The 25760-nt window shown below is 46.0% G+C and overlaps 1 protein-coding gene across 3 annotated transcripts in view; it reads left to right on the top strand.

The window, feature by feature from the left end:
* MBD5 (methyl-CpG binding domain protein 5) overlaps positions 1 to 25760 on the top strand; it is a 375507-nt gene that overhangs the window by 275703 nt on the left and 74044 nt on the right. For 2 of the 3 annotated variants that reach the window (XM_085645611.1, XM_085645612.1), the window contains one exon: positions 25206 to 25318. In XM_085645611.1, the coding sequence (XP_085501737.1) occupies positions 25206 to 25318 (113 nt within the window). The remainder of the gene's footprint in view (positions 1 to 25205; positions 25319 to 25760) is intronic. The other variant, XM_085645613.1, reaches the window with a different exon arrangement.

The raw sequence follows: 25760 nt of genomic DNA, 5'->3' as shown, positions 1-25760 counted from the left end.
TGGGCGCAGTTCTGTCCTTTTGTATTTTTAATTTACATTTAGGCAGAAGACCTAGGCATTAAACAAATATCCCTGTTAAAGCCCCCCTCGCCCCCTCCCCCCGCCCCCTCGCCTCCTCGCCTCCTCCCCCCCGCCCCCTCGCCTCCCCGCCTACTCCTTACCTGTAATTGCACACCTGCCCGCGGAGCAGCAAGCCCTACCTGCCGGTATCAGGAGAACGAACGGAAAGTCGGACTTTGTTTTGGTGTCTTCTGCTTTGTTCACATGACTTTCCCCATTACCACCAAGCCCCGCCCACTGCAGTCAGCATTTCCTTAGGACCGCAGTTTAAAGGGTCCGCGCTGCCGATCGTGGGCCAGGGAGGAGACGCGTGTGATCTGATTACGGACGTCAAGGAGAGAAGTGATTTACTACCCACCCTTAACTCACCCAGAAAAAACATTTTGGTTAAATATGAGTGACGGGTGGACTTTACATCGGTTTTCAAATGAATTGGCTGAAAAGGCACAGTCGACAGCCAGCGTTCAAAGACAGTTGTGGGGAGGGAGCTGGTATACGCAGGGCTTGAAGTTGGCTGGGTCTCTTCGGGTCTGGGACCCTTTAGTAATTCAAAACGTACATTGAAACGTGTGCTCATATTCTTGTCCTGTGTTGGGTTCTCGAATAGAGATACTACGTGTAAGCGGTTCCTCGCAACTCTACTACTGCTACTTCGGGTGTTGGAAAATACTACGTGTAAGCGGTTCCTCGCAACTCTACTACTGCTACTTCGGGTGTTGGAAAAGCGTCTGCAATTCACAGGGAAGGTAAAAAACATGGTTTTTAGGTCTCTAACCCCCCCTCCAAAAACAACCCGAGGGCACCGGAAGACACCACCGCCTTTCTCCGAGGCACAGCGAAAATGCCTCGGAGAAAGGGAGCCTCATTTTCGGATTTGGGGGCGTGTTTTGCTGTTGTCTCCTCCCTGAGACTTCTCGCAAAAAACACGCCCCCCGATCCGAAAAAGACGGGGCTTCAACGGAGTGACTGGACCTCTTCTCCAGTGGCTGGCCAGCATTTAAGAGGCCAGCCAATGGAGAACAGGAGAGAAGAGGGGTGGGTGCAAGCCCCTCTTCTCAATGACATTAAATCTCCGGACTTCCGGTCTGCCGACCGGATGGTCCCGAGACCTAAAAATGGATAACTGTTTTGACTCGTAACGTTTTGCATAAAGACAGATGTACAAAAGTATCATCATGTCACACTTTTCTGGTCACAGAGATACAGTGTTTGACACACGTCTAAAAACATGCTATACCAGATCCATCAACCAAGCTTCAACTTCTAGTGATTTTTCATCTCAACTGTGCATCCTTTTAAAGGTAATATTTAACCGATCAAAATTGGCATGAAGGAAAACCTATTCATTTTTCAAATGAGCCCAAGAATCTAAAATTCGGATTTGAAGATTTTCATACCACTCTTAATTTGGGATCCCCCAAGATACTGAGGGCATATTACAAAATGTTTTTTTGTTCACATTGCCTTACTTAGTGGCAGAAGGTGACCATTGAAAGTGGTGAGGTATAATCAGAGCCACGGGAATTATGCGACACAGGAGGATTAAATTCCTTAACCAGTTTTAACCAGTTCAGGAGCTGTTGGTCCTGCTCTGGCGCTAAACTACACAAAGGACAGGGGAGTGAGCAACCCTTCCCAGCTCCTCCCTAGGGAGGTGCCCCAGAGCTCCTCCAGATGACCACTTGATTCTGCCATGTTGAATCTGGGCCCCTAGGAGCATCTGAGTGGCTTGGACATCTGAATAGCATCCCTGACCCCCACTGATAGGTGGGTTGCCACAGAAGAGGTTCTTCCCCCTTTTTGGGTTACTTAAGGGCTCCCCTGAGGGTAGGTCTTTAGATCCGTCCCGACAACAACTTCTGGAACCAACTGCTTGCCTTCTGAATCTTGTTCAAAGACTCTTCTGCTGGTGGGCACTGGACCTCTGCTGTTCTTTAAACCAGGACCCACAACAAGACTGCTCCCCGTAGGAAGAATCCTGCTGCATCTTCGTCCCTGTGCTTTTCCAAAGATCTGCTACTCTGTGGCTGTGCATCCTCTGAGTCACCAAGGACTCAGCCTGCATCCCAGTCTGAAGGAATCACCCTTGAAGTGAAGGAGTCACTTCCTTACATCCGCAGGCACCTCAACGTCGATGACTAGTTTGCTGATCCTCTTGTCCCACAGACATCTTCTGGCTCTGCAACACAGGTGGTGGTTTGTTGGTTCTCCAGAGGCCTGACAAGTTCTCACTGCAAGTTGGGAGACTGTAATCGCTGTCCAGCCAATGTTGACCGCCTCCTTGTGCACTCCGTCTGTTTGTTGTTGCCAATGCTTGTTGGCTCTCTTCACAGAAGATCTTCAAGCTCCAAGCAGCCTCTGCCTCCAGCACTGCTCATCTCCAAGCATGTCGTCCTGCTGGCATCACATGCCTCGTGGGGCTTCTTCTGTGTGCTGCTGGGGCTACCTTGTCTTTGTCCTTGGCTCCTGTGCCTGCTGCCAGAGGGTCCTCAGGGGGCTTCATCGATTCCTTCTGGCTCTCCATTGTGCTGAGGGCTGGTCCTCACTTATCTTGCTGGGATAGTCCCTCAGACCTTGCTGGTCTGCATTCCTGCAACTTAACCTGCGACCCATTGTTTGCGTTTGCTGAGGCTTCTTGATGGTCCTGCTACCCACTGACCTTCCTGTACTCATCGACCAGCGCAGGACCACTCGTGAGAGGCTAAAGGTTTTTTTACATCGCCGCCTAGTCTTCACAGCTGCTGGTTTTTTCTTATCACATCTCAGTAAGAACCATCAACCTGGGCTGGTATTGTGCTCCTGTGCCTCCTGGTCACCTCCGGGTGATTTGGATTCTGTCCTCTCTGCTTTCTGGTTCTTCTTGTCTGGATTCCTCGTCCTGGTTCTACCAGACTGGTCCACGAGACGCTTTAGCTCTTCCACGACCCTCCACTGGAATCTATGGAGGTTTCTGACTTCACTTCACCCCTATGACCCGGACTCGCTGGTAAAGGTATCCGTCTCTTCTGGGTATCCACATGTGGGGTGACTCTCCAACCTTCCTTCCTCCAAGTGATTCCTTTGAGAAGGGTCCTAGAACTCGACTTACCTGTGTTGTCCTATAACCGTCTGACCCGGTGTAACCACTCTGCACCTGGGCATCTTTGCGTCTTCTCACCTTTGGTGGTTACTGGCTTCTCCTGAGGTTCTCCAACCTCAGATCCTAGTTCCTTTTTGGTACCTATTCTGCATTCCGCTATCTTATTATCTGGTTTTGCACCCCCGGTGGGGCCCTATGTGTTTTCCTATGCTATTTACCTGTTTTCTAAGTATTCCTTGTGTGTAATTGATACCTCCGGGTAGGAGGTATATCGAGTTAGTGTCTAGTGTGTAGTAATACATATAAAGTATTTTTCCACTCACCTGCTATGGTTCTTTCTTGTGTAAAAAGCTTACTGACCGACTAAAGTGGTACATGCATTGCATTATATCCTCCTGGATAAGCCTTAGATGCTCTCCACAGCTACCCCTTGAGAGCTTTGGTTTTCAGGGACCTAAACACTATCACTAACGGTTGCCTGGACTCAGTGCACAGTGCCTCACCCTAGGTGTACACTACATACTTAGTCAGCTTCCTACGCTCAGTATTTTCTATTTGAAGGAAAACAAAAACAGTTTGGTGCGAGGCTTTGTCATGTTAACAAGCCCTGCACCAAACTGCTAAATGCATGGACAGAAACCACCATGAAGTACATTCCTGCCAATGCTTTAGAAATGACCGCCAGCTCGGCAGTCGTTTATAATTTAGGCAGTCAGCACCTCCGTCAGAGAAAACCCTGGCTGAGAAACTGGACACCCTCCTAAATATAAATTGGGCCTTTAGTCACTCACTCTGATACTTTACTCTCACACAGTTTTTCTCATTTGAATTCTCACTGAATCTCGTTCTCAATCAGTGACTCATACATTTACACTCACTGTCATTCACTCTCCCTCAGTCTCAATCATTCTAACTCACACTCCCGCATTTATTCATTCTCACTCACTCTTACACATTTGCGCTTACCCATTCTCAGTCACTTGCACTCACTTTGACTTATTCATTTGCACCCTAATTGCACTCACTCTTCCTCTTATTCTCACTCGCTGACTCGCTTACTTATTCTCATTCATACATATTCACTGTCAGTTGCACCCCTACTCATTCTCGCTTTTATTCTCTCACTCATTCATTCTCACTCGCAGTCACTCTTTTTAAAAAATATTTTTTTTTTATTGAGAATGAAACATTCGTCATTTACAGAGCTTAATTGTATACACTGTATCGTTTAAAAGAGAAAGATGCTGTATAATAAGCAACAATACAATCAGTAATTACATTGTCGTGATTTTCTTTGTGACATTTCAAGTTCTACAGTTGGTGAAATGCAGAGTTCCACCCGATAGGCATTCCAGGCAACCCACTTTTTATCCCACTTCTTAGGACATCCTCTAGCTTTATAGACTTCTTTTTCGGCAACCATACATATGTCCAGGGGGGGAGAGGCTAGCAGCCAGGCATGGCGGCTGCCTTTTAGAGGAACTCCGGACACGGGTCGCACTGATCCTTAAATAAAAGAGCTAATCTACGCTGGACAGCATCTGGAGCGCGAAGGTATGCAGCGGAACCGGCAGTGAAGACTTGGTGCCGCCGGGAGGACAGGGGGGCACCCGTAACAAAAGATATGCCCCCAGCTGCCTAATGACGCAGCAATCTGCCGAGCGTGTAACGTCAGGAAGGAGTGGAGCGCACCGATCCTTTGTGCTCCTGAGGCAGTGTCACCGCATCTGATCCGGAGAGACGAAGTCGAGGGTCTGGCAATCATCTGTATTCCCGCAGGACGAAGCAGAGAGGAGCGGTGGTGCAGACTGCTGAGAGGGGGACGCGACAGGCGAGTTGTGGCAGCGCGGCGGGTGCAGCGCCTACGCGAGGATGGGGATGTGAAGCGGCCTGCTCCCGGGCACCGCGAAGAGACGTGTAGCAGACGGCGCTTCTCATGCACACTGCACTGTGGAGAAGCGAGGCAAAACGAAGATAAGTGCAGGAGGAAGGAGAGTGCCTGACTGAGACCCCCCAAATAAGAGGTATGGGCAGTGATATGATAAGCCCGATGGGGAGCACGGACACCATGTGCGCCTGAAGATGTCAGCAGCTGAGTCTGTACTGTGTGCAGGAGTGCTGAGGGCAGACTGCCCCAGGGGACAATAATTAGCAACGTGTGTGCCCTTAACAGGGGAGGCTCCATTGAGGACTATTTCCGAGGGTCTGATGGCACAGTGGTGATTCTGGCGTACTAATGAGACCGGGCAGCCAGGGAGAGGCCGATGAGGGACCCTGGTGAGGCCGTGTGACAGTCAACCCTGGACTATAGCGGCTCTATGACTAAACATCAGCGAAATCTGCACCTACCGTGGAAGCCAACAGACGTGTGATGGTTGTGGCTGTTCCACTCCAAGGCTGACCTGCATGTTTCACGTGCAATCTGCCATTTGTAGTCTGGAGGTGCAAGTCGCTGCACCTCGGTGTTAGTCACCGTATTTGTGCCTGCTGACGGTGCGTGCTGTTGCGGACGGTAACACTGGGTCACCAGCACGAAGACCGCAGTTGCTGAGTGGAGCAGGTGGGAACACTAAGGCATCCCACGGCGGCGCGTTGCGGAGCGACCACATTGCCAATCATAGCACGCAGTGCATGACAGAGGACAAGGCGGAGGGACTAGGGACACAAGTGTGGCGTACGAGAGAGGCAACACGCGACGCAGAGTCGCGAGAGGCAAGAAGAGTGCTGAGGGGGCACACTGATGACCTCACAGAGCACAGCGCTGTAAACTGGTGACCGCCCCAACTGTGCTACCAGCTGCTGGAGTGCATTGCAAGATGGGACGCAAGGGAGCGAAGCACCATGACCAGGGGGAGCACGGCCCGGTCCCGGAGACGGCGGCTCCAGCGACTCACAGTCCCGGATTGAAGATACCACGCAGCTGGTCGCATCAACACACACAGACAAGCTGGATCTCATCCTGCAGGAAGTTCATGAATCCCGGAAAGCAATAGAACTTCGAATTGGAACCCTCACTACTGGCCTTAACTTACTAAGGGCGGACCACGCAAAACTTGCAAATAAAGTGAAAGACAACACTGCAACGCTGGCAGAGGTGACTCTGCGACAATCGCAGACCGACACTATATTACGCAACTGCAGGAACAAGTGGCCACATTGATACACAGGGTGGAAGATGCAGAAGGACGGGCCCGACGGAATAACATCCGCGTCATCGGACTTCCGGAGCAGAGTGAAGGGAGGGACACGACTAGGTATATGGAGAAGTGGTTCCGGGAACACATCACTAGTGAAGGTATCTCCTCGCAGTACTGCATAGGGAGAGCACACAGAATACCTACCGGCCGTCCAAAACCAGGTGCTCCGCCTAGACCTCTAATTGTGAAATTACGGAACTTTCGCGATAGACACACCCTCCTGCAAAAAGCTTGGGAGTCAACCCCTATAAGTTTTGAGAACACACAAATCTCCTTATACCCAGACTATACAATGTTGGTTCAAAAACAGCGCTCCTCCTTCTTAGCAGTCAAGAAGAAACTCCGAGACCTACATCTGAAATATGCATTCCTTTTCCCGGAGCGCCTAAAAATTATACATGACCAGAAATCCTATTTCTTCGAAAGCCCTAGAGACGTGGCAGATTGGATAGAGGTGATGGACCTAACAGACACCGCGCTGCCTACCTCCCACCTCAATGAGAAGAACAAAACGGGACCGAGGAAGTCTGCTGGGAGTAATAAACAAAGAACACGCCGGACCCCTGCACGGCAATATCTCACAACCCAACAGATGCAGCAGAACAAATCACAGGCGCTTATAGCTGCAGCCACGTTCACACAAACTTCGGGAGTGCAGCTAAGACCTCTTCGGAGGAAAAAGCAACATACGAGTCGGACTCTGAGGGCAGTGCGGCTCTGTTTCCATCTGCGACCCCGCAAGTCATTAAAAACTTATACGGATGACTGTACCCGCAAGTATAATCTTTAAATCTGTTTTCTGTATCTAAACAAAGGGCTGGATAAAATGGTATGCTGCAATAATGGTTCACGTACGATGCTTATTAATGATTCGGCATAAGTTCCGTAGAAGCTCAATAGAATTGTTAATTGGTAGAATGCACCACATGGAGGGCGCTAGCGGTGTCCCCCACATGGCAAAGGCGCTATACACGACCACTGAGTTTTTATTGTTTCAGTTAAGATGTATGGTCCGGTATAGTTGGAAGACCAGACCGAGTATTGGGGTGTTTGGGGCGGGGGAAAGTCTCAGTCTGGCGCTGGCGAACTTGGCTACCTTACTTATTCATCGCATGCATCTCCCACAGGTTACAAGATGGCAGACATGACAGCACAGGGTAAATACACTATAATAACATGGAATATACGGGGTATGGGAACAGTGCAGAAACAACATAGGATACATGCACAGCTACAACGGCGTAAGGCACATATGGTATATTTGCAAGAGTCTCACATGATAGACAGTGAGGTGGCGAAATTACGAAAGAAATGGAGAGGACACATTTTTTCTACCTCTTACTCTAGCTATGCTCGGGGTACCACTGTCTGGATTAGACATGGAGTACCATTCACAACACTGGAACAGAGGGCGGACAAATTAGGGAGATACATATTTGTAAAAGGGATGCTAGATGGGCAACCAGTAATCCTGGGCATGGTGTATGCTCCGAATTTCGAGCAAGATAAATACTGGGATATAGTGAGTGGGGCACTGGCGGGATGGGAGTCGCAGCCATGGATACTGGGGGCAGACTGCAACGCGGTAATGGATGTAGCGCTAGACAGATCGCATCCGCCCCTGCATGGGGCAGGTGTGTATAAGCAAGCAGAGGCATTGGACAGGTGGGCAAAAGGATGAGATTTATGTGATGTCTGGAGGATGAGACACCCCACACACAGGGAATACTCCAATTATTCTGCAGTGCACGACCTGCATACCAGAATAGACAGAATATACTGCTCCAACAGGATAGCAATGCAAACACTACAGACCACATATTTACCAAAAACCTTTTCGGATCATAACCCGATGGAGTTGACCTTGGCATGGGGGAGGGTCCCTGCGCTGGTGCCCACATGGCGGTTATGGCCACAGTTACTGGAGGACTCGGTATTCCGCAGCGACATTGCAGTGACCATTGGTCAGTAATTTGCAGCGAACAGCGGCACGGCGATGAACAGACTCGTAGAGTGAGACGCTTTCAATGCGGTGAACCGGGGGAAAGTGATAAGTACAATAGTGGGCGCCAGCCAGGAACTCCACAGGGCGCTGATAGAGGTGGAAGACAGGATGGGTAAACTGGAACAGGAGGTTATAACAAATGGTGACTGCAGGGGCCAGCTACAAGAAGTGAGAATAGGGCATGCAGAACTTTTTGAGTCTCTGCGGGTCATAGACTACCAAATATACACGAAGAGAGCACACTCTGAAGCAGATAGGTCTGGGGCGTTACTTGCCAGATTAATCCGACATGCCCCCCCTGCGGTGGGTATACATGAAATTGCACTTGCGGATGGGACCACAGTCAATACGCAGGCAGATATCAACACAGCCTTTAGGCACTATTAAACTACACTGTACAGTACAACGGGCCAAAACCCCGAAGCCAACACAGAAGCCTTCCTCTCTAACCTGACGTACCCAAGACTTACAGCGGCAGCCCAGAAAGACCTCACAGGTCCCATTACCCAATCCGAGATTAGGGTAGCCATAAAGGGACTACCGCGAAATAAAACCCCCGGAATAGACGGACTACCCGTAGAATTCTATAGTACATACGCAGAATCTTAAGTACAGCAACTGGAAATGTTATATAAAGCGGCATGGGAGAAGGTATCTTTGCCAAATACGATGGCACAAGCGTTAGTAATCACCCTTCCAAAGCCCATGCTGTCCATGCCACTGGATTCAAGCTATCTTGGCTGATCAGGGGTGAAACCCCGAAACTGGTCCTAGGATGCTTGTTTCCAGTCCAGGGAGAACCTGGCCTGGCAGTTCGGGCTGGACTGTTCCAATTGGGCACAGGGTCAAGACTGATTTGCATATGGCTGAGTTCAAACTGGAATGCCATGGTGAGCAAAAAAACTATGAATTGAAGCCCAGATCTCTGTCCTGGGTGAATGTATGACATTGTTCAGCATTGTGTCCATCAATTGTTCTTTTTAGGAATGGTAGATGCCCCTAGTTGCACACTCAAATGCTGCCGCCACCATCCATGGAAACTAAGAGAATTATATTTTAGACCTAGTTTTGACTTTTGCAGGGCATTCTAGGTAAGAATATATTGCTGAAGATATGCTACACCACCCAAGGTGTCCAGTTTTCAGAAATATCTGTGAATGGTAGATTTCCCTAGGTGCTGACTGACACAGGACCCACATACAGCAGCCAGACAGTATGTGAAGTCAACATAGACTGCACATGGGTATGGTTTCAGAACTTTTCTCTGCCGAACAAAACGCAAACTCATACAAATTTTGTATAGTTTAGTCAATAGCATTGTGGAAAGGCTGGATGGTAGAACTACCGAATAGTAGGCATTTTCAAACTCAGTTCTATTTTTGTCTTGACAATATACTAGAAGGTATATAGCAATGTAGACCCTCCCCTATATTGTGGCATACTTCATTATCGCCTTCTCCCAACTAGCATTTTGGAACTTTGTTTTGTTGTATTGCCTGGAATTTGTATAGCGAATGAGGACAGGTGGGCCTGTACGTGTGGTTAGAGGTGTGTACTTGTAGTACAAGTTGAGTTAGGTGCAGTGATCTGTCAATCCTAATGTGACCTCCTGCCTTCTTCCAAGATGTGGGAGGGGTCAAATAACAAGTCTAGACAAAGCTCTTGCTATTTCTTCATGCCTTTGTGTCCTTGTGAGACATGTCTACAATTGTGTGGGTGAATAGATAGCCATTGCAGCCTGGTTTGGCTTAGAAGGAATTGTTTTTCTTGTGCCTTTAACTCTCTCCTCTACGGGGTGTAGTTGGGTTCCTGGCCGTCAATGTGACTGATATAAATCCATTCAACATTTGCCAAAATCCTACTATATCCTTGTGTGGTACCAAATTGAGGGGTCACTTAGGAGATCTTTGGAATCTATACATAGGGCATTGTAACCAGAATTGCATCTGTGACCTGGAGGTATAAATCCCAAGGAACAGTCTCCCCAATTCCCTAAAGCCCATTTCCAGAAAGCAGGCCATCAGTATCCCTGTATATCCATTTACTTGAATCATCAAAAACACAATGGTTCAAATATAATTTGTAAAGAGAAACAGTTATGGATGTTTTTGGGTGAAACATTCTTCTACGATTTCCAACTTCAGATGGACTAATTTTAACGGTAGCGCAGTAAAGTAAAAAAAGATAGGCCATGCAAAATAAAGTATTTATTCTCATCCATTTGAACTCCCATACCAAGTTTCTGACTACTCTGCTTCAGTCATTGGCCCAGAACTTGAACTTTCTGTGGTACAACGGAAAGATAGTTTAAATGCACAGACTTAGATATGCACCAGGAACAGTAGTAACCAGTTTCCCTCTTCCTCCGTGCCGAGTCCAACTCTACATTTTCACTACAGTTGACTCTTCTCTGCTGTGGAATGCGGTCAGGAGTGTGTTGATCTTTCAGCCTTGAAACATTCTTCACAACAAATGAAGTTGAACCTGCTGCTTCCACAGCATAGAGGCTGATCATATCCAGCTCACAGTCAAGGAAGGACATCATTCTTCCAGTGGTAGTCTTGACAATAGACAGAATATGTGGGTTTTAGTAGCATCTTATGGTTGAAACACACGTCAGTTTTACCAAGTCTCCCCATGTTTTTGTTGTAATAAAGTGTACAGTCGGGCTTATGCACTTCTGTAAACTGACTCCAAATTATGACAGAAGTTATCTACTTATGAACTGTTGTGAGCACATACACGTCCCTCCTTTAACAAAATTGAATAGCTAGCAATTTGTGTTGAAACCTTTTTCAAAAAGCCCCCTGAGGAAATTTGGTATTGCTGCTTCGAATTGTCGCACAAGCAACAGTGCCAACATTGTACAGTTTGCTGAACAGCTATGTTCCTGTTTAGAAAGTGTGTACTTAAAGGTTGTAATCTCAATGAAAGAGAGAGTGAACAACACTACACACAATCTTCTTACTTGATCCTAATGAGGAATGGCAACCAGCAGGGTTGATACCAAAGACTTTTCTTTAGGAACTCAATGGCTGTAGCACTCTTGCACAACACATCATGGAGCTCCCTTGCTAGGCATATACTGCCTGAACCTTTGTATAATAGTAAAGACAAATGGACTTCCCTAGAATATAAACTGACAGAGAAGTGTTCCAAAACAGGTATATTATTGAACAGTCGATCATGGTTGAGAGACAATGTTTGAGTGTCATCGTTGTAATGCGGCATTCTGTGCAGAATGAGTTGTTGCTCAATAACATATGGAAAGCTGGGTGTTACCCAAATCGAGATAAAGTCTGTTTGTGATTGTTTGCACAGTGTTTTGACGAGCAGGGTAAGGCACCAAAACATTTTCAACTCCCCAAGTGAGGTGATAGTCAACAGGCTTGCCCTAGGATGAGAAGCCAGAGCACCTTCATCTAACCTCCACAAACAGTTCTGCACGAGAATGTGTTTGCTGTTCAATTTCCCCTAGGAACACGTCACAAACTAAAGTTGAAAGTAGTCAATGGGCAAAACCATCTGCAGCACTGACTTTATATTCAGCAATAAAAGTGAAAAGAGGAACACTGGACTGAAAATTATGACGTGGGTTACCAAGTAAGCACCCTTGCTCTACATAATGTGCTTATACAGGAGCTTCAGGGATGCCTCACTATGCTGTATGTCCATGATCATAAAAATAATCAGATTCACTTGAGAAAGAGATGTTATCATCTGAAGGAACTCAAACAGTGGAAAAAAAAACCTTTCATGATGCTGTCTCAGTATCTGTTGCGGTCTCAGAGTGCTTTTCCATGATTACACTTAAGTCTTGAGCCGTAGTCAACCAGCGAGAGGCCATGTCTGTTTTCTACCTTAATTTATTCACCCCTAAATGTGTGCTACATGGGGTAAAGAGGTACTCCTAGAATTGTGTATGAAGTGTGTATAATTTAGTGTGAGTGATGGAAGCTGAAAGTGAGAATGCAGTGCAGGGGAGGGGGGTTTAAAACAAAGTGTGAGAGAGATTTGGGAAAATCCAGAATCAAAGCAAGTACAGAATCTCTGGTTACAGAAAAGGAATTGTATTAATCTAAACTACACCTGGAAGGTAGCCTTTAAACTCACCAGGAAACAGCCCAAATATAAAAAAAAGTTCAACTTGCAACACACATTAAAAAGACAAAGTGAACAAAGTTACTTTACAAAAATTGAAAAAGGAGCAACACAGAAAACCTCAAGCTGATGATTATAATAGAAACACTAGGCCTTTTTTGGGCACAAACTCCTATGTGCACTCAAAATGGGATTACAATTCACGCATAGATTTCACTTGACACTGGAGCCTGTGCCCACAGTCCTGCTACAAACATAGAGAGCAAGGTGCACAAAATGGCGATTTGCACAACCACTTCTATATAGCACCGTGTGCAGATGCCATATGATTGCTGATTCTTGGATGCACAAAACGCGCAGTTGTCTGCAAGTATTTTTGCAGCCAATGCGTTTGTAAATTATTGGGTGTGCAATTTTCTCCCACTTTTTGCACGCCGACAGGCAGGACCTCAGGAAGTGAACATGTATATTCTTTAAATGTGTTTGTGCTTCATTTTTCACTTGTAGCACACATTTGACTTTGGTTTTATTTTTGTTTGGTTTTTTTGTTTGTATCAGTTGGTGCTTTTTATTATATATACGTAGCCATATGAAGAGGGCTGATGCCTCAATCCCTTAATTAAAATCCATTTGAGACGGGCATCATTGGTAAGGCAGGCACTGTCCTTTCCAATTGTACCTCTACTATCTTCTTGCGTGTCCAACAAATGGTACTACACCGCTGCCTGTAAGGTGCTTGAAAACAATTATTGCTGTCTGCTAGACAACCCTGGTGTCCAATGGCTTTCCCCCCAGTCATGCAGTGCCATTCAAGGAGAGTGATACATCTCCTCAGGGAAAAGGTTCAGATTTAATTTGGGGGGGGGGGGTGAGGGGTCTCTCTTCCCCAATAAAATATTTCCTTGGTTGCGTAGTGTAGGATTCCTGCTTAGAAATCTCAGCATTGATGCAAACCACAAGCCATCTTGGACTCCGCCAGGGAAGGGCAAAGACTTTAACTTTAATTACCCAACCCCCCAGGCCCTCCACCATTGGATGATGTGGAGATGTTGCCCCTCCCTGCCCCCAAAATACAAAAACTAAATCCCTGGAGGCCTAACACACAAATTCCTATGATTGCAGTCGCCAAACAATACTGCTCTGAGGATCGGCCCAACTGGAAAGGTGAGAATCCCTGTTCAAGTAGTGCCACTCTATCCATAAAATTTGACTAGGGGGCAGCAATATGCCCCCAGGCGTGGCCCTGCTGTTATTAAAAAAATAATTTTCTTGCTCTTTGACATTATAAAGTATACGTTACATCATTGTATTGCGTATAACTCATTAGTTACCACAATATGTGGGTCATCAAGCCAATCATCTTAGCTCGCCGCATGTTGGTTAGGTCGTGTCTGAGCTTGCAGGATAGTTGGAAATATTTTTAGTGGTCCTAGAACAATATTCCTCTACAGTAACATTCCAGTGTATGTCACCGAAACGTATTGCATGTTTCTTATAAAAGTAAGTATTGAACATAAGCAAAGTGAAAATTGTATACTTCCCAGTTTTTGTCCTACACGTGGACAGTGGTGTACACTCCATGTATGTGCGGGTCCGAGGGCTGCATCGGCAACCTGTCAGTCTGGGTGAGGGCGAGGCCTACTAGGAGCTAGAGTGCCATTCTTATCAGCATGTTCCTGACGGTCTCTATCTGCAGGGATGCCAGGTCAGTACATGTCTGCTGGACCTCAATATCTAAGAAGCTAGGCACTACCTCCATCCACTACTCCGCCAACTGGGGCCTACAAATCCTTCCCGCTCCTCTTCCTATAGGCCGTCCCCTTCAGCTTTCTCTCAGTTACAACGTCTGTTATCTACTGGCTATGTGGTTGGATGGTCTGGGATTGTACTGTCATCATTCTGATGAAAAAGGTGCCAGGTACTGACAAGAAAGCGCTTCTGCATCAACCCCCATTTAGAGGAAAAAAAGGTGGATGCCTCTGCTCCTCAGTCAGGGAATGTGACATTAACATTCTGCACACTACAAAGGTAGTGCAGAGAATGTGAATGTCACTCCCTTAGCATTAAATGGGTTAAAGATCCTTCAGAAAAATGTAGCATTTCACACTAAATCCCACTGTACATTCCTTCTAGGTGCTTAAGTAGATCTCATGCAAACTATTGACAGCATGCTAGAATACTCAATTGTAAAGGGTCTGTGTTGTTAACCACTCTTCTTAATTTACCAAAAGCTCATAACTGCTAACATAATCCAGCCACTAAAAGTACTCACTTTGAATACAAAAGGACTAAACCATCCTGTTAAAAGAAACAAAATAATGGATTATTGCTGTGGGACAGCTTACATTACAAGAGACTCTGATCGGCTCTACAGAGGCAATACAATTACAGTATAGTTGTATCAGTGATTGTTTCAGCTCTCCTGTACAGCAAAAGAGTGGGTCATTACCTTAATTTCTAAACATCCAATATTACTTCCACCCTTTGCCAACAAGACAAATTAGGTAGATGGCTTATGTCAGCTAAGAGAGACCACACTGAATTTTTGGTTATCAGCATTTATACACCTATCAATGACAATCCTGAATTCTAGTCCTCACTGAACACAGTGATCGAAGATCTGCCACTAATACTAGGTGGGGACTTCATTCTCCCCTTTGATGGTAACCTAGATAGACTATTGAAAGTACATTTTAGATCAGGGGTACTCACAAACTTTCTCTCGGGGCCAAATTTACAGTGTGGTTTGTGGCCGAGGGCCGCACCGGTGGGGGCGGGGTCAGTGGGGGAGGGGGCGGGGCTAGAGCAAAAAAAAAACTGTGACCATGAGGTTGAACACAGGCCCCTGCAGCAGACGCCTTCGTCCACTGAGCCACCAGACCCGGCATTCACACATCTCTATCTATCTATCTATCTATCTATCTATCTATCTATCTATCTATCTATCTATCTATCTATCTATCTATCTATCTATCTATCTATCTATCTATCTATCTATCTATCTATCCATCTATCTAGCTCTGTCTCCCTCCCTCCCTCTATCACTCTCCCTCTGTCCCTCTCCTTGTCTCCCTCCCTCTCTCTCTTCCTCTATCTCTCTCTCTCTCCATCTGCCTCACTCACTGCGTTTGTCTACCTCCCTCCCTGTCTCCCTCCCTCCCCCTGTCAAGGGGGCAAAAGTGAGCCCAGCCGCAGGAACCGCAAGATGGCAAGAAAGCAACAGGACAAGGTGGGCAGCCGAGGTGGATTCTAGTTAATACATGCCGATGTTTATAGATAAAGGGCGTTAAAAGCACTGGCAAACACCCGCACAAATTAAGCCCTGGAAGACTTTGTCATGTCCGTCATATCTTTCAGACAGTGGCACAGGGAAAAGCCGGCTGTCGATAGGTGCACTAATGCTACGCGGCATATGAAGTGGTGTACAGCCGGTGCGCACCCTGAGTGTGTGCACCTTCAGGAGTAGGACACAACGTTCCCCGGGACCTGCAGGCATCACTCTGCAGGCTAATGCTTTTGTACTCAGGAATCCCTCTCGCCTTCCCAATGTGCTGCCTGGACCTCTGCATTGACGGAGAGACCAGCAACTACAGTCTGTTGCTGCTGCGCTGTCCTCAGCAGAGGTGCACCTGCCCTGGAGAGAAGGCATATTTTTGCGATATTGCACACAGATGCTGTCTGCACCAGGCCCACCCAAATGAGAGCCTGAGGTTTTATAAATATGGCTCCTGGTGTTATTTTTTTTTTGCACGGTTTGTTAAATGCAGGTCCAAAGACTTTCCCTTTCATTTATATTCTTTCTTTCCCTTTTTAAAGATAACATTTATATTGCACTTTCCTGTCAATAAAAAAATTTAACTGTCTTCAGCTGTTGCATCAAAATTGCCTCTGATGTTGAAACCCTGTTTCCTATCATAGGTGCTTCACAGACGAACGCATGTGCGGTGTGTTGCATGGGTGTGCCACGACAGATTCCACATTCAGAGTGCTGAGCTCAGGGTGGGGGCTGAGAAGGGTTTAGGCGACCTGGACAGCAGCGCCTTGATGGACTAGGTGTGCAGATTCCTCTTTTGACAGGTGAATAGTCAGCGAGCTGTGGTACGGCAGGCGAGCGCTCTGCACCCACATGCATACACATAGTAGTGCCCGGTTCTTTTGAGCAGACTCCATGTGTGCTCCAGCCAGCCCAAAGTGTTGTAGCTTGTAGGTGGCATTGCAAGGTCTGTGAACAGTTGTTAGCCCAGTGCCCAAATGTCCTTTATATCTTTGGATGATTAAAGACCTTAAGTGTTTTGAAATTACTACCCCCTTTTGACAAATCACCTGGTATTACCTCTCAAACTCAATTTTTGTAAGGCGTTGTTTTATCAACACAGATGTATTTCCCACTAGTTAAGCAGGATGCCATTAATCTGGCCAGTGTATGATTGCTCCGTTTTGTGACATTTTTGAAACATGAAACCTTTTGGTGAAAGTCCGTCACCTCACCCCGCGCTGAGTCAGCTTCCCTGGAACACAAACAACCGCCGCACCCAAGTACTTCACAGGTCCTTTAAAGACCATTCACTTGTTAATGAGGCTTTATTGTATTTCATCTCTTCTTAGCGCCCCTGCATCTCCACTCATTCAGAGGGGAGATGCAGGGGCGCTAAGAAGAGGTGAAATACAACAAAGCCTTATTAACAAGAGAATGGCTTTTAAAGAATCACCCGGCCCGGCCCCCATAGCTCCGCGCTGCTGCAACCGGCGGTGCTTGCACAGGTACGATGTCTGCAAGGTCTGCAGGCCGCCAAGTAAGACTTGCCGGGCCGCTGGCGGCCCGCGGGCCGTACTATGAGTATCCCTGTTTTAGATCGTCCAGGCAGCACGCCGAACTCTTGCAAGGCTCATAACTTGATGTTATGCATGGTGTATCCAAAATACAACAGGGAGTGATTATACATTTTACACACAACCCATGACTCTCACTCAAGAATTGATAATCTTTTAGTAGAAAGTCATTTCCTTCCGTGAACAATCTCACCCATAATAGAACCAATAGTGATTTTAGATCATGCATGTATCTCTTTAGAGCCGAGAATCTGCTCTCCTTAAGTTACATCGAAACAATGGAGGATGAAAGACATTATCACAAATACTGAAGAAATTAAAAAATCAGTCTAGAAGGATATTAATCTCTATATAAATTAGAATAATATAGAAGACAGCCCTCCTGAACTTTTCTGGGATGCTCTTAAAGCCACCCTTAGAAGATGTATGATCAACCTAATGTCTGCAACAACAAAAAAGAAGGAAATTAGCAATGTCTCAATATACGCGAGGTCAAGATCAAGGATCTAGAATTCAAACTTAACCACAATTATGGATCTACTGATCTTAATGCATTAAAAAAAACCTTAAATAAGAATATAGAAAAGTTTTGAGTGATAGAGCCTACAAATCGGTCTCATTGAGGAAAGACGGAAAAATATTTGGGAATCATAAAGCAGGCCATTATCTTGCAAATTATTTAAAATGTGGGAACATGGCTTAACTGTTCCATCCATAAGAAATAAATCTGGCCTAAACGTCACTTCTTCAAATGATATCTCAGAAGCCGTCCAGAATTCCTATAAGAATTTATTCCCAACTGATAAGACCATTGAGACCAGGAATAGCGAGCTTTTTGTTGATAATCTCTTACCCCAACATTACTTTCACGATCTGGAAAAAGTCTTAATAAATCCATCACACAAGATAATATACTTAAAGCCTACTTAAAGCCATTCAAGGTCTGAAATTAGGGAAAGCCCCTAGCCCGGACTGATTCACCAGTAAATGTTACAAAACATTTGCGCAGTCTCTTCTTACTCCTTTATTGTTGTAATCCCAAAATTAAAGACCCCTTAAATATGAAGAACTAATGCCCAATATTTCTCATAAACATTGATTGTAGAATCTGAAAGAAACACGTTAGTTAGATTCCTCACCTTAGAATATCCCCAGGCGTCAGACTGGATCCGGAAGATTTTTCGTCAGCAATACCCCTTGCGCGTCGCTAGGCGTCGTCTGCGGCTCCGCGTCCGTCGTCGGCGTCGTGCGCCGGAATGACGTCGTCGGAGTACTTAGACGCCGCCCTCGCGCGCTGACGTCAGTTCTTCTTTTTTTCCGCGCCAGTAAGCGCAGATCCGGGAGAGCTACCCCTTTAGTCACTTTTTGACTAACTTTTTCGATCCTTTTTGATCTTGTCAATCGACTCCGGTGCCGGTAGGATGCCTGGTTTTAAAGCCTGTGCTGACTGTAGCCGCCTGATGTCGGTTACGGACCATCACCGCCGGTGCCTTTACTGCTTGGGCCTCGACCACGACGCGGAGTTGTGTTCCGACTGCAAGGCCCTGACCTCGAAGGCTAGACGGGAGCGGTCCCGTAAGCTTCTCGAGATTCGCCACTCGGCTCCGCGCGCTGCTTGATCCCGGTCCAGGAGGAGGTCCAAGGATCGGTCGCGGAGCCGCAGCCGACGTCCCCATCGGTCGTCGGGATCCAAGTCTTCGGGTAAGTCGAAGCATTCCAAGAAGTCCAAGAGGCGACACCGCTCTTCGGACTCCCCTCGCCGGTCGCGCGACTCGGCCGAGGGTCAGGGTGGTTCCACCCCCGCGGCTCCGGCGGAGCCGCAGGCGCCGCGCAAGTCCCCATACCCGCCGGTCCCTGGGACTGACGCAACGCCGGCGGAGGTCAGTGCCTTCCTCTCGGCCATGTCGTAGTGACGGATGCGTCCCTCCTGGGATGGGGTGGCCATATGGGAGAGGCGGAGATCAGAGGCCTCTGGTCTCCGGCGGAGTCTCGTCTCCACATCAACCTGTTGGAGTTGAGAGCGATCCGACTTGCACTGAAAGCCTTCCTTCCCTCTGTCAGGGGAAGTGTCGTGCAGGTGTTCACGGACAACACCACCGCCATGTGGTATTGCAACAAACAGGGCGGGGTGGGGTCGTGGACCCTTTGTCAGGAGGCTCTGCGCCTCTGGACGTGGCTGGAACACCAGGGCGTCACCCTAGTGGTTCAACATCTGGCGGGCTCTCTGAACGCCAGAGCAGACAAACTCAGCCGCCGGTGCATGATGGATCACGAATGGCGTCTGAACTCCGAAGTGGCGCAAGGTCTCTTTCAGCAGTGGGGAGAGCCTTGGTTAGATCTATTCGCCACCGAAGAGAACGCGCAACGTCAGCAGTTCTGCGCGTTGGAATTTCCAAGGCGGCACTCGCTCGGCGACGCTTTTCGTCACGAGTGGAGTTGCGGTCTGTTGTACGCCTTTCCGCCTATACCACTTCTGCCCAGAGTGCTGAAGAAGATCAGGCACGACCGGGCCCAAGTCATCTTGGTGGCTCCGGATTGGGCACGAAGGTACTGGTATCCCGAGCTACTCAGTATGCTGACCGATCCTCCGATACGTCTGCCCCTTCGGGAGGATCTTCTGTCGCAGCAGCAGGGGACGGTCCTCCACCCGAACCTGTCCAGCCTCCACCTCCATGCGTGGAGATTGAGCGGCGGCAGTTGATGCCATTTGACTTGCCTCCTGCAGTCTGTGATATCATTCTGGCAGCCAGGCGTCCCTCCACAAAGACGGTATACGCCTGCTGGTGGAACAAATTTGTGGCATGGTGCACAGCAAAGGCTGTGGATCCCCTTTCCGCCCCTCTTTCTGAGGTTCTCCTCTTTCTTCTTTCTTTGGCCCGGCAGGGCTCTGCCCTGGGCACTCTGAAAGGTTATCTTGCTGCCATCTCTGCCTTCTTGCGGCTTCCTGATCAGCCTTCTCTTTTCAAGTCCCCTGTAGTTACACGCTTTCTAAAAGGCATTACTCACACGTTCCCTCCTGTCCCTTTTGTAATGCCTCAGTGGGACTTGAATCTTGTCTTGACATTCCTGATGTGCGCTCCCTTTGAGCCTCTTCACAATTGTCCTCTTCGTCTTCTGACTCTTAAGACTGCTTTTCTGGTAGCCATCACCTCGGCTAGACGGGTGAGTGAGCTCCAGGCTTTATCTTCAAAGCCTCCTTTTCTCTCTGTTCATCCGGACAAGGTTGTCCTTTGGCCTCGTCCCTCCTTTCTTCCGAAAGTGGTGACTCCATTTCATCTTGGGCAGTCTGTCACCTTGCCCACCTTCTTTCCGCCTCCGCATCCTTCCAAAGAGGAAGAGAGGCTCCACCGTCTGGACCCAAAACGTGCGCTCTCCTTTTATCTGGACCGCACAAAGCAGTTCCGGGTGGACGACCAACTTTTCGTTGGATACGTGGGTGCTAAGAAGGGGAAAGCTGTGCACAAACGGACCATCTCTCGGTGGGTCGTTTTGTGCATCAAAATTTGTTACTCCTTGGCAAAAAAGGACCCTCCTGTTGGGCTGCGCGCCCATTCTACTCGGGCCACAGCGGCTACTACTGCTTTGAGACGGGGTGTCCCTTTGCAGGACATCTGTCAGGCGGCAACGTGGGCTTCGCTACACACGTTTGCCAGGCATTATTGCCTTGACAGCCAAGTCCGGAGGGATGGCTTCTTTGGCCGTTCTGTCCTCCAGGACTTTCTGGTGTGATCTTGGTTCGCAGACCCACCACCGGGGATGGTATTGCTTGGGTATCTATTCTAAGGTGAGGAATCTAACTAACGTGTTTCTTTCAGATGAACAAGTTACTTACCTTCGGTAACGATGTATCTGTAAGAAACATTAGTTAGTTAGATTCCTCACCGACCCACCCATCCTCCCCGTTCTGCGAACTGACATCTAGGGTTAAGGTTATCCTTTTCAGGCCCCTAGATTTTATTTTTGGCACCAGTGTCGGTCTTTGCATGGCTCTGCGTTCCTGGCGCGGAAAGCTATGTACAAGAACTGACGTCAGCGCGCGAGGGCGGCGTCTAAGTACTCCGACGACGTCATTCCGGCGCACGACGCCGACGACGGACGCGGAGCCGCAGACGACGCCTAGCGGCGCGCAAGGGGTATTGCTGACGAAAAATCTTCCGGATCCAGTCTGACGCCTGGGGATATTCTAAGGTGAGGAATCTAACTAACTAATGTTTCTTACAGATACATCGTTACCGAAGGTAAGTAACTTGTTCTTATATGCCAAAATCCTTGCGCACTCTGGAAAGAGTCGTTAATCAGTTAATCCATCCTGCTCAATCAGGGTTTCTTGAAGGAAGAAGGGCATGTGACATCATCAGAACCTTTTGTCATGCCCTAGAGAGGGCCAAATCACTTAACTCACCCATGCTGCGGCAGGACTGGACATTAAAAAAGCATTTGACAGAGTTTCATGGACCTTTTTGAAAACTACCCTACACAGATTTGATTTAGGATGATTCTAGCTCTCTAATCTAATCCATAGGCTTTGGTAAGGATAAATGGGTCCTTATCAAAGTCTTTCACCCAAAAACAAGGCACTACACAGGGATGCCCTCTATCACCACTTTTATTTCTCTTAGCAGTCAAACCCCTTCTTCTAGAGATAAGGTCTAAAAATAAGATTAAAGGGATTCCTTTAAAATCTGAAGGGCAAAATGTTGATGCATATTCAGATTATGTGCAGATTTTCAAAGAAGAGGCAATTCCCTGCCTCTGGAGGTCATAGAGAATTATGTGGGTGTATTTAGTACTCTTAATAGAGAAAAAACTGACGTATTCCCTCTTAATGTCCATTGCCTCCCCTCACTTGTGTGAGGTTCTGGCATGAAATGGCATGACAAGACATTAAAATATCTTGGAATTTGGTTTGGAAAATATATTAAAGAGACACTATAACTAAATGGAATAAAACTATCTCTAAAGTTACAGATCTACTGGTTGGAAACCATTCGCATGATGGCAACACTAATAATTAGTTTCCCACTCAGCATGCTACCACTCAAATTTTCAAACAGTTTCTTCAAAAACATAAACACAATACTGATAGCCTCTGGAAAAATAAAAAATAAGAAAGGCAGGATTTCCCTTTGAAAACTTAGGCTGGGGAAGGAGGCAGTGGGACTTAAATTTCCAGTTTACCGTAGATGTAATTTGGCTTTTGCATCCAGATAGGGGGCTTTGTGGTTTTCTTCAGATAATGAGTGCCATGTTGGCTTCCTACAGAAAGTACTCTACCACCCCATTTCCTTTTACACGCACTTTATTGAGTTTTTGTACAGACACCCACAAATCTGCACACAATATTTATCAGCAGAATCCCTGAGGAGTAATCAACAGCCCCCCGCCAGTTATACAGTACATAGTACGAATATACACATCTGTCCAGAGCCATGCGTCGAATAAACCAAAAAATGCCTAACTAAAACCTACCCCTAACCACCATGAGCCCATTTCCTTTTATGCTCACTAATCCCACTGCATGATATTTTTCAGCTTAATATGAATCACTCACTCGCTATTCTGGCAGATACAATTGATACCTTATGTATGATAGATGAAAGAATATTAGAGAAAATGCCTGAACCGGACCATGCATGCCTCTGGTATAACAGACATGTCACAATAGAAGTGTAATGCGATCCTCTGGGAGTGTTGGGCTCAAAGGGAATCATTCTAATCAAAGATTTAGAAACCATTTCCAATCCCCTCTCATTTTCTGACTTAAATGTAAACATAATCTCTTTAATTTAGATTTCTATAACTTTCTGAAACCTAAAGCTATTATCCAGAAACTTGCTGTCCTACCTATTCCCGATCTATCATTACTATTGGGGAAGTTCCTTAAATTATGTTACGCTGCATCTAGAATATATAACTTGTTTGTCTGCTAAACCACGCCTTACACAGAATAGTATAGACTCATGGAATTTAATCAGTAGAACACACTCTGAGGGGGATACTCCTGCTTCTGCTTGTCCATAGATCTGGCATGACATTCTCCTTTTAAAAAAAGATTACCCCTGCCTTATCACAAATGAGATTCTGGATGCTACTCATTGCCTATTGGACCCCATTGAAACTCCATAGGTTTGGGCTTTCGGATTAAAATCTATGACTGGAATTGCAGTCTTGAACCTGGAGACAGTGCACATATTTTGTTTAGTTGTAAACGTTTCAGACCCTTGTGGCACCAAATTCAAAATAAACTACAAAAATTTTTCTGAATTTCCTCTAATGCTACAGCCGCTCTCTTGGACATCTATGCTTCTCCTGAGATTCCTAAATTGTCCCCCACAGACCTTCAACTGATTGATCTTATGCTGATAAAGAAACCAAACTGATAATGTCTGAATAGAAGAGTTCTCCAAATCTTTCCTTTCACCCTTGGTGGGCTCGGATATGTTCCATTAGAACTGCCGACAATACAGGTTTCCTGAAAGCTCACTATCTCTCATATTCAAGAAAGTTGTGGGGCGCCTTAGTTGTCGATCTTCAGAAAAACAAGCTTCCGTAATCTACCTAGATCAATTCTTCTACAACAGCACAATAAGGAACCCACCTTTGTTCCCTTAGCCATTCCAACAAGGACCAGTCTGACTTAGAACTTGGCCTGTTACAATGTCCAAACTCCAAGATATCCCTCTCTCCTCGCTTTTTTTCTTTCTTTCTTTCCTTTCTTTCTATTTTGCTGTCCTGATTTATTACTAAAAGTTCTTCTTTGACAAATCTACGGTAGATGAATATAAGTTCGACTACAGCACGTATTAGTTTGTGAACCTAACACTGATCGCTTTGTTACACGGTTTCATGTATTAGTCAGTCTCACAGTTTTCATTTTTAATCACTGGTGCCATGTTAACTGGTTATGGCAATTATTGGCCCTAATGCTACCTTTTCTTGTTATCTAAACTAAGGCCAATTATGTACTGTTGTACCTGCCGTCATGCTACACTTGAACAATAATGGTGGAAATAAAAAATAAAACTTTCTACCAAAAGAAAATTCAAAGTTTACTGTCAAAGCACATTTGGTGCTTAGCCACCATCTTTCAGATTTAACTGGTTTAAAAATGTCTGGATAAAATAGTGCAGGCTTTCCCACACAACTCCTAATACTGATTCAAATTGAAGAGTATTATTCAGAGTGTCTTAGCCTGAAGATCTAATTTTCAGCAGAGGAATCCAACCAGCAGAATCAGGCTCCAGTGCATAACAAGCAGGGCTCCATTCGAAGCAGCCCCACTTATCTAGGTAGGTACATTTATGGTATTGATTCAGAAGTCATTATAATATTCGCAAATCACAGAAAAAAACATCAAGCATCATTCTTGTTCAGTTCAAAACAATGTTTACAATAAAATATTCTAGTGTTAAGTAGCAGGTTTTTTTGCGGTACATCCTTTGGGTTGGTAGCCATCGGATACAGAAGCTAAAGGGTTATTTTAATCATGGCCTACATGTCTATATACTAACTTCACTACGTAACAACAGCCGTATCCAACGAGAATGTAAAATTCCACCATCCTTCTAGCTCATTTTGTTTGATATTTTTTCATTTGTGCAGCAGACTCATGAATGCCATTGCACAAGCAATAAGCCGATTTGTTAACTCATGGTATTTGTAATGGCACAGCAGTCCAGTTCTTTATGTATCGGCTGCATATATATGGTCCTAAGAGCATTTGGGTAGGGCATATATTTAGAATGTGGTCAACAGTCCATTTCAGTAGTGCTTCTTCAGTTCTGTTATGATGCTACTAGACAAATTCATAACTTCTTTGTTTAGAAACAGTTGGTAAAGAGGGGTGTTATTTGAAACATTAAAAGCTGATCCCACTAAAATAAATCACCTGCATGTCCATAAGGCATGTTAAAGTAGTGTTTAATAATTGCAGGTCTGGGTAATGTGGTTTGGTGTTAATACCTTCACTCAGGTGGAGCCCGAGAAGTTGAGGACACTAACCGAAGGTCTGGAAGCCTACAACAGAGCCAGGAGAAGGAATAGAAAGTAAGTTGATGTTTTTCTACTGTTTACTTTTAGAAACTGACCTGTGTTGTTTGCTTTAGGAATTATGTTTTCACAGCCAGTGATGTCAAATCCCTCAATAGGAGGCGTATCAATGTTTGCAGACATGAAATGATAAAGAACATAAATATAAGTTTAAGCATTGGAACACTTGAATAACAACGTCTGTTTCTGGGTTGATTGAATGTATTAAAATACCCACTGAAAATAATGAAATTAAATAAACTTGATTAAAGAAAACCTATCAAGATTCTTATATCTTAGGATTGTTTTTCATTTTAAAAATTGAGGTATACACAACCAATTTTTTTTTCAATAGGTTTAAGACCATATGGGTTTCACAACTCTCAGTTCAACTGCCTTTTTTGACCACGCATATTTAGGTTCCAATCACAATAACATTATTATTTCTGAAACAATTTCT

This window comes from Triturus cristatus, chromosome 3_1, assembly GCF_964204655.1.
Source record: "Triturus cristatus chromosome 3_1, aTriCri1.1, whole genome shotgun sequence".
Lineage (NCBI taxonomy): Eukaryota > Metazoa > Chordata > Amphibia > Caudata > Salamandridae > Triturus > Triturus cristatus.
This window is presented reverse-complemented; position numbering and strand designations above follow the sequence as displayed.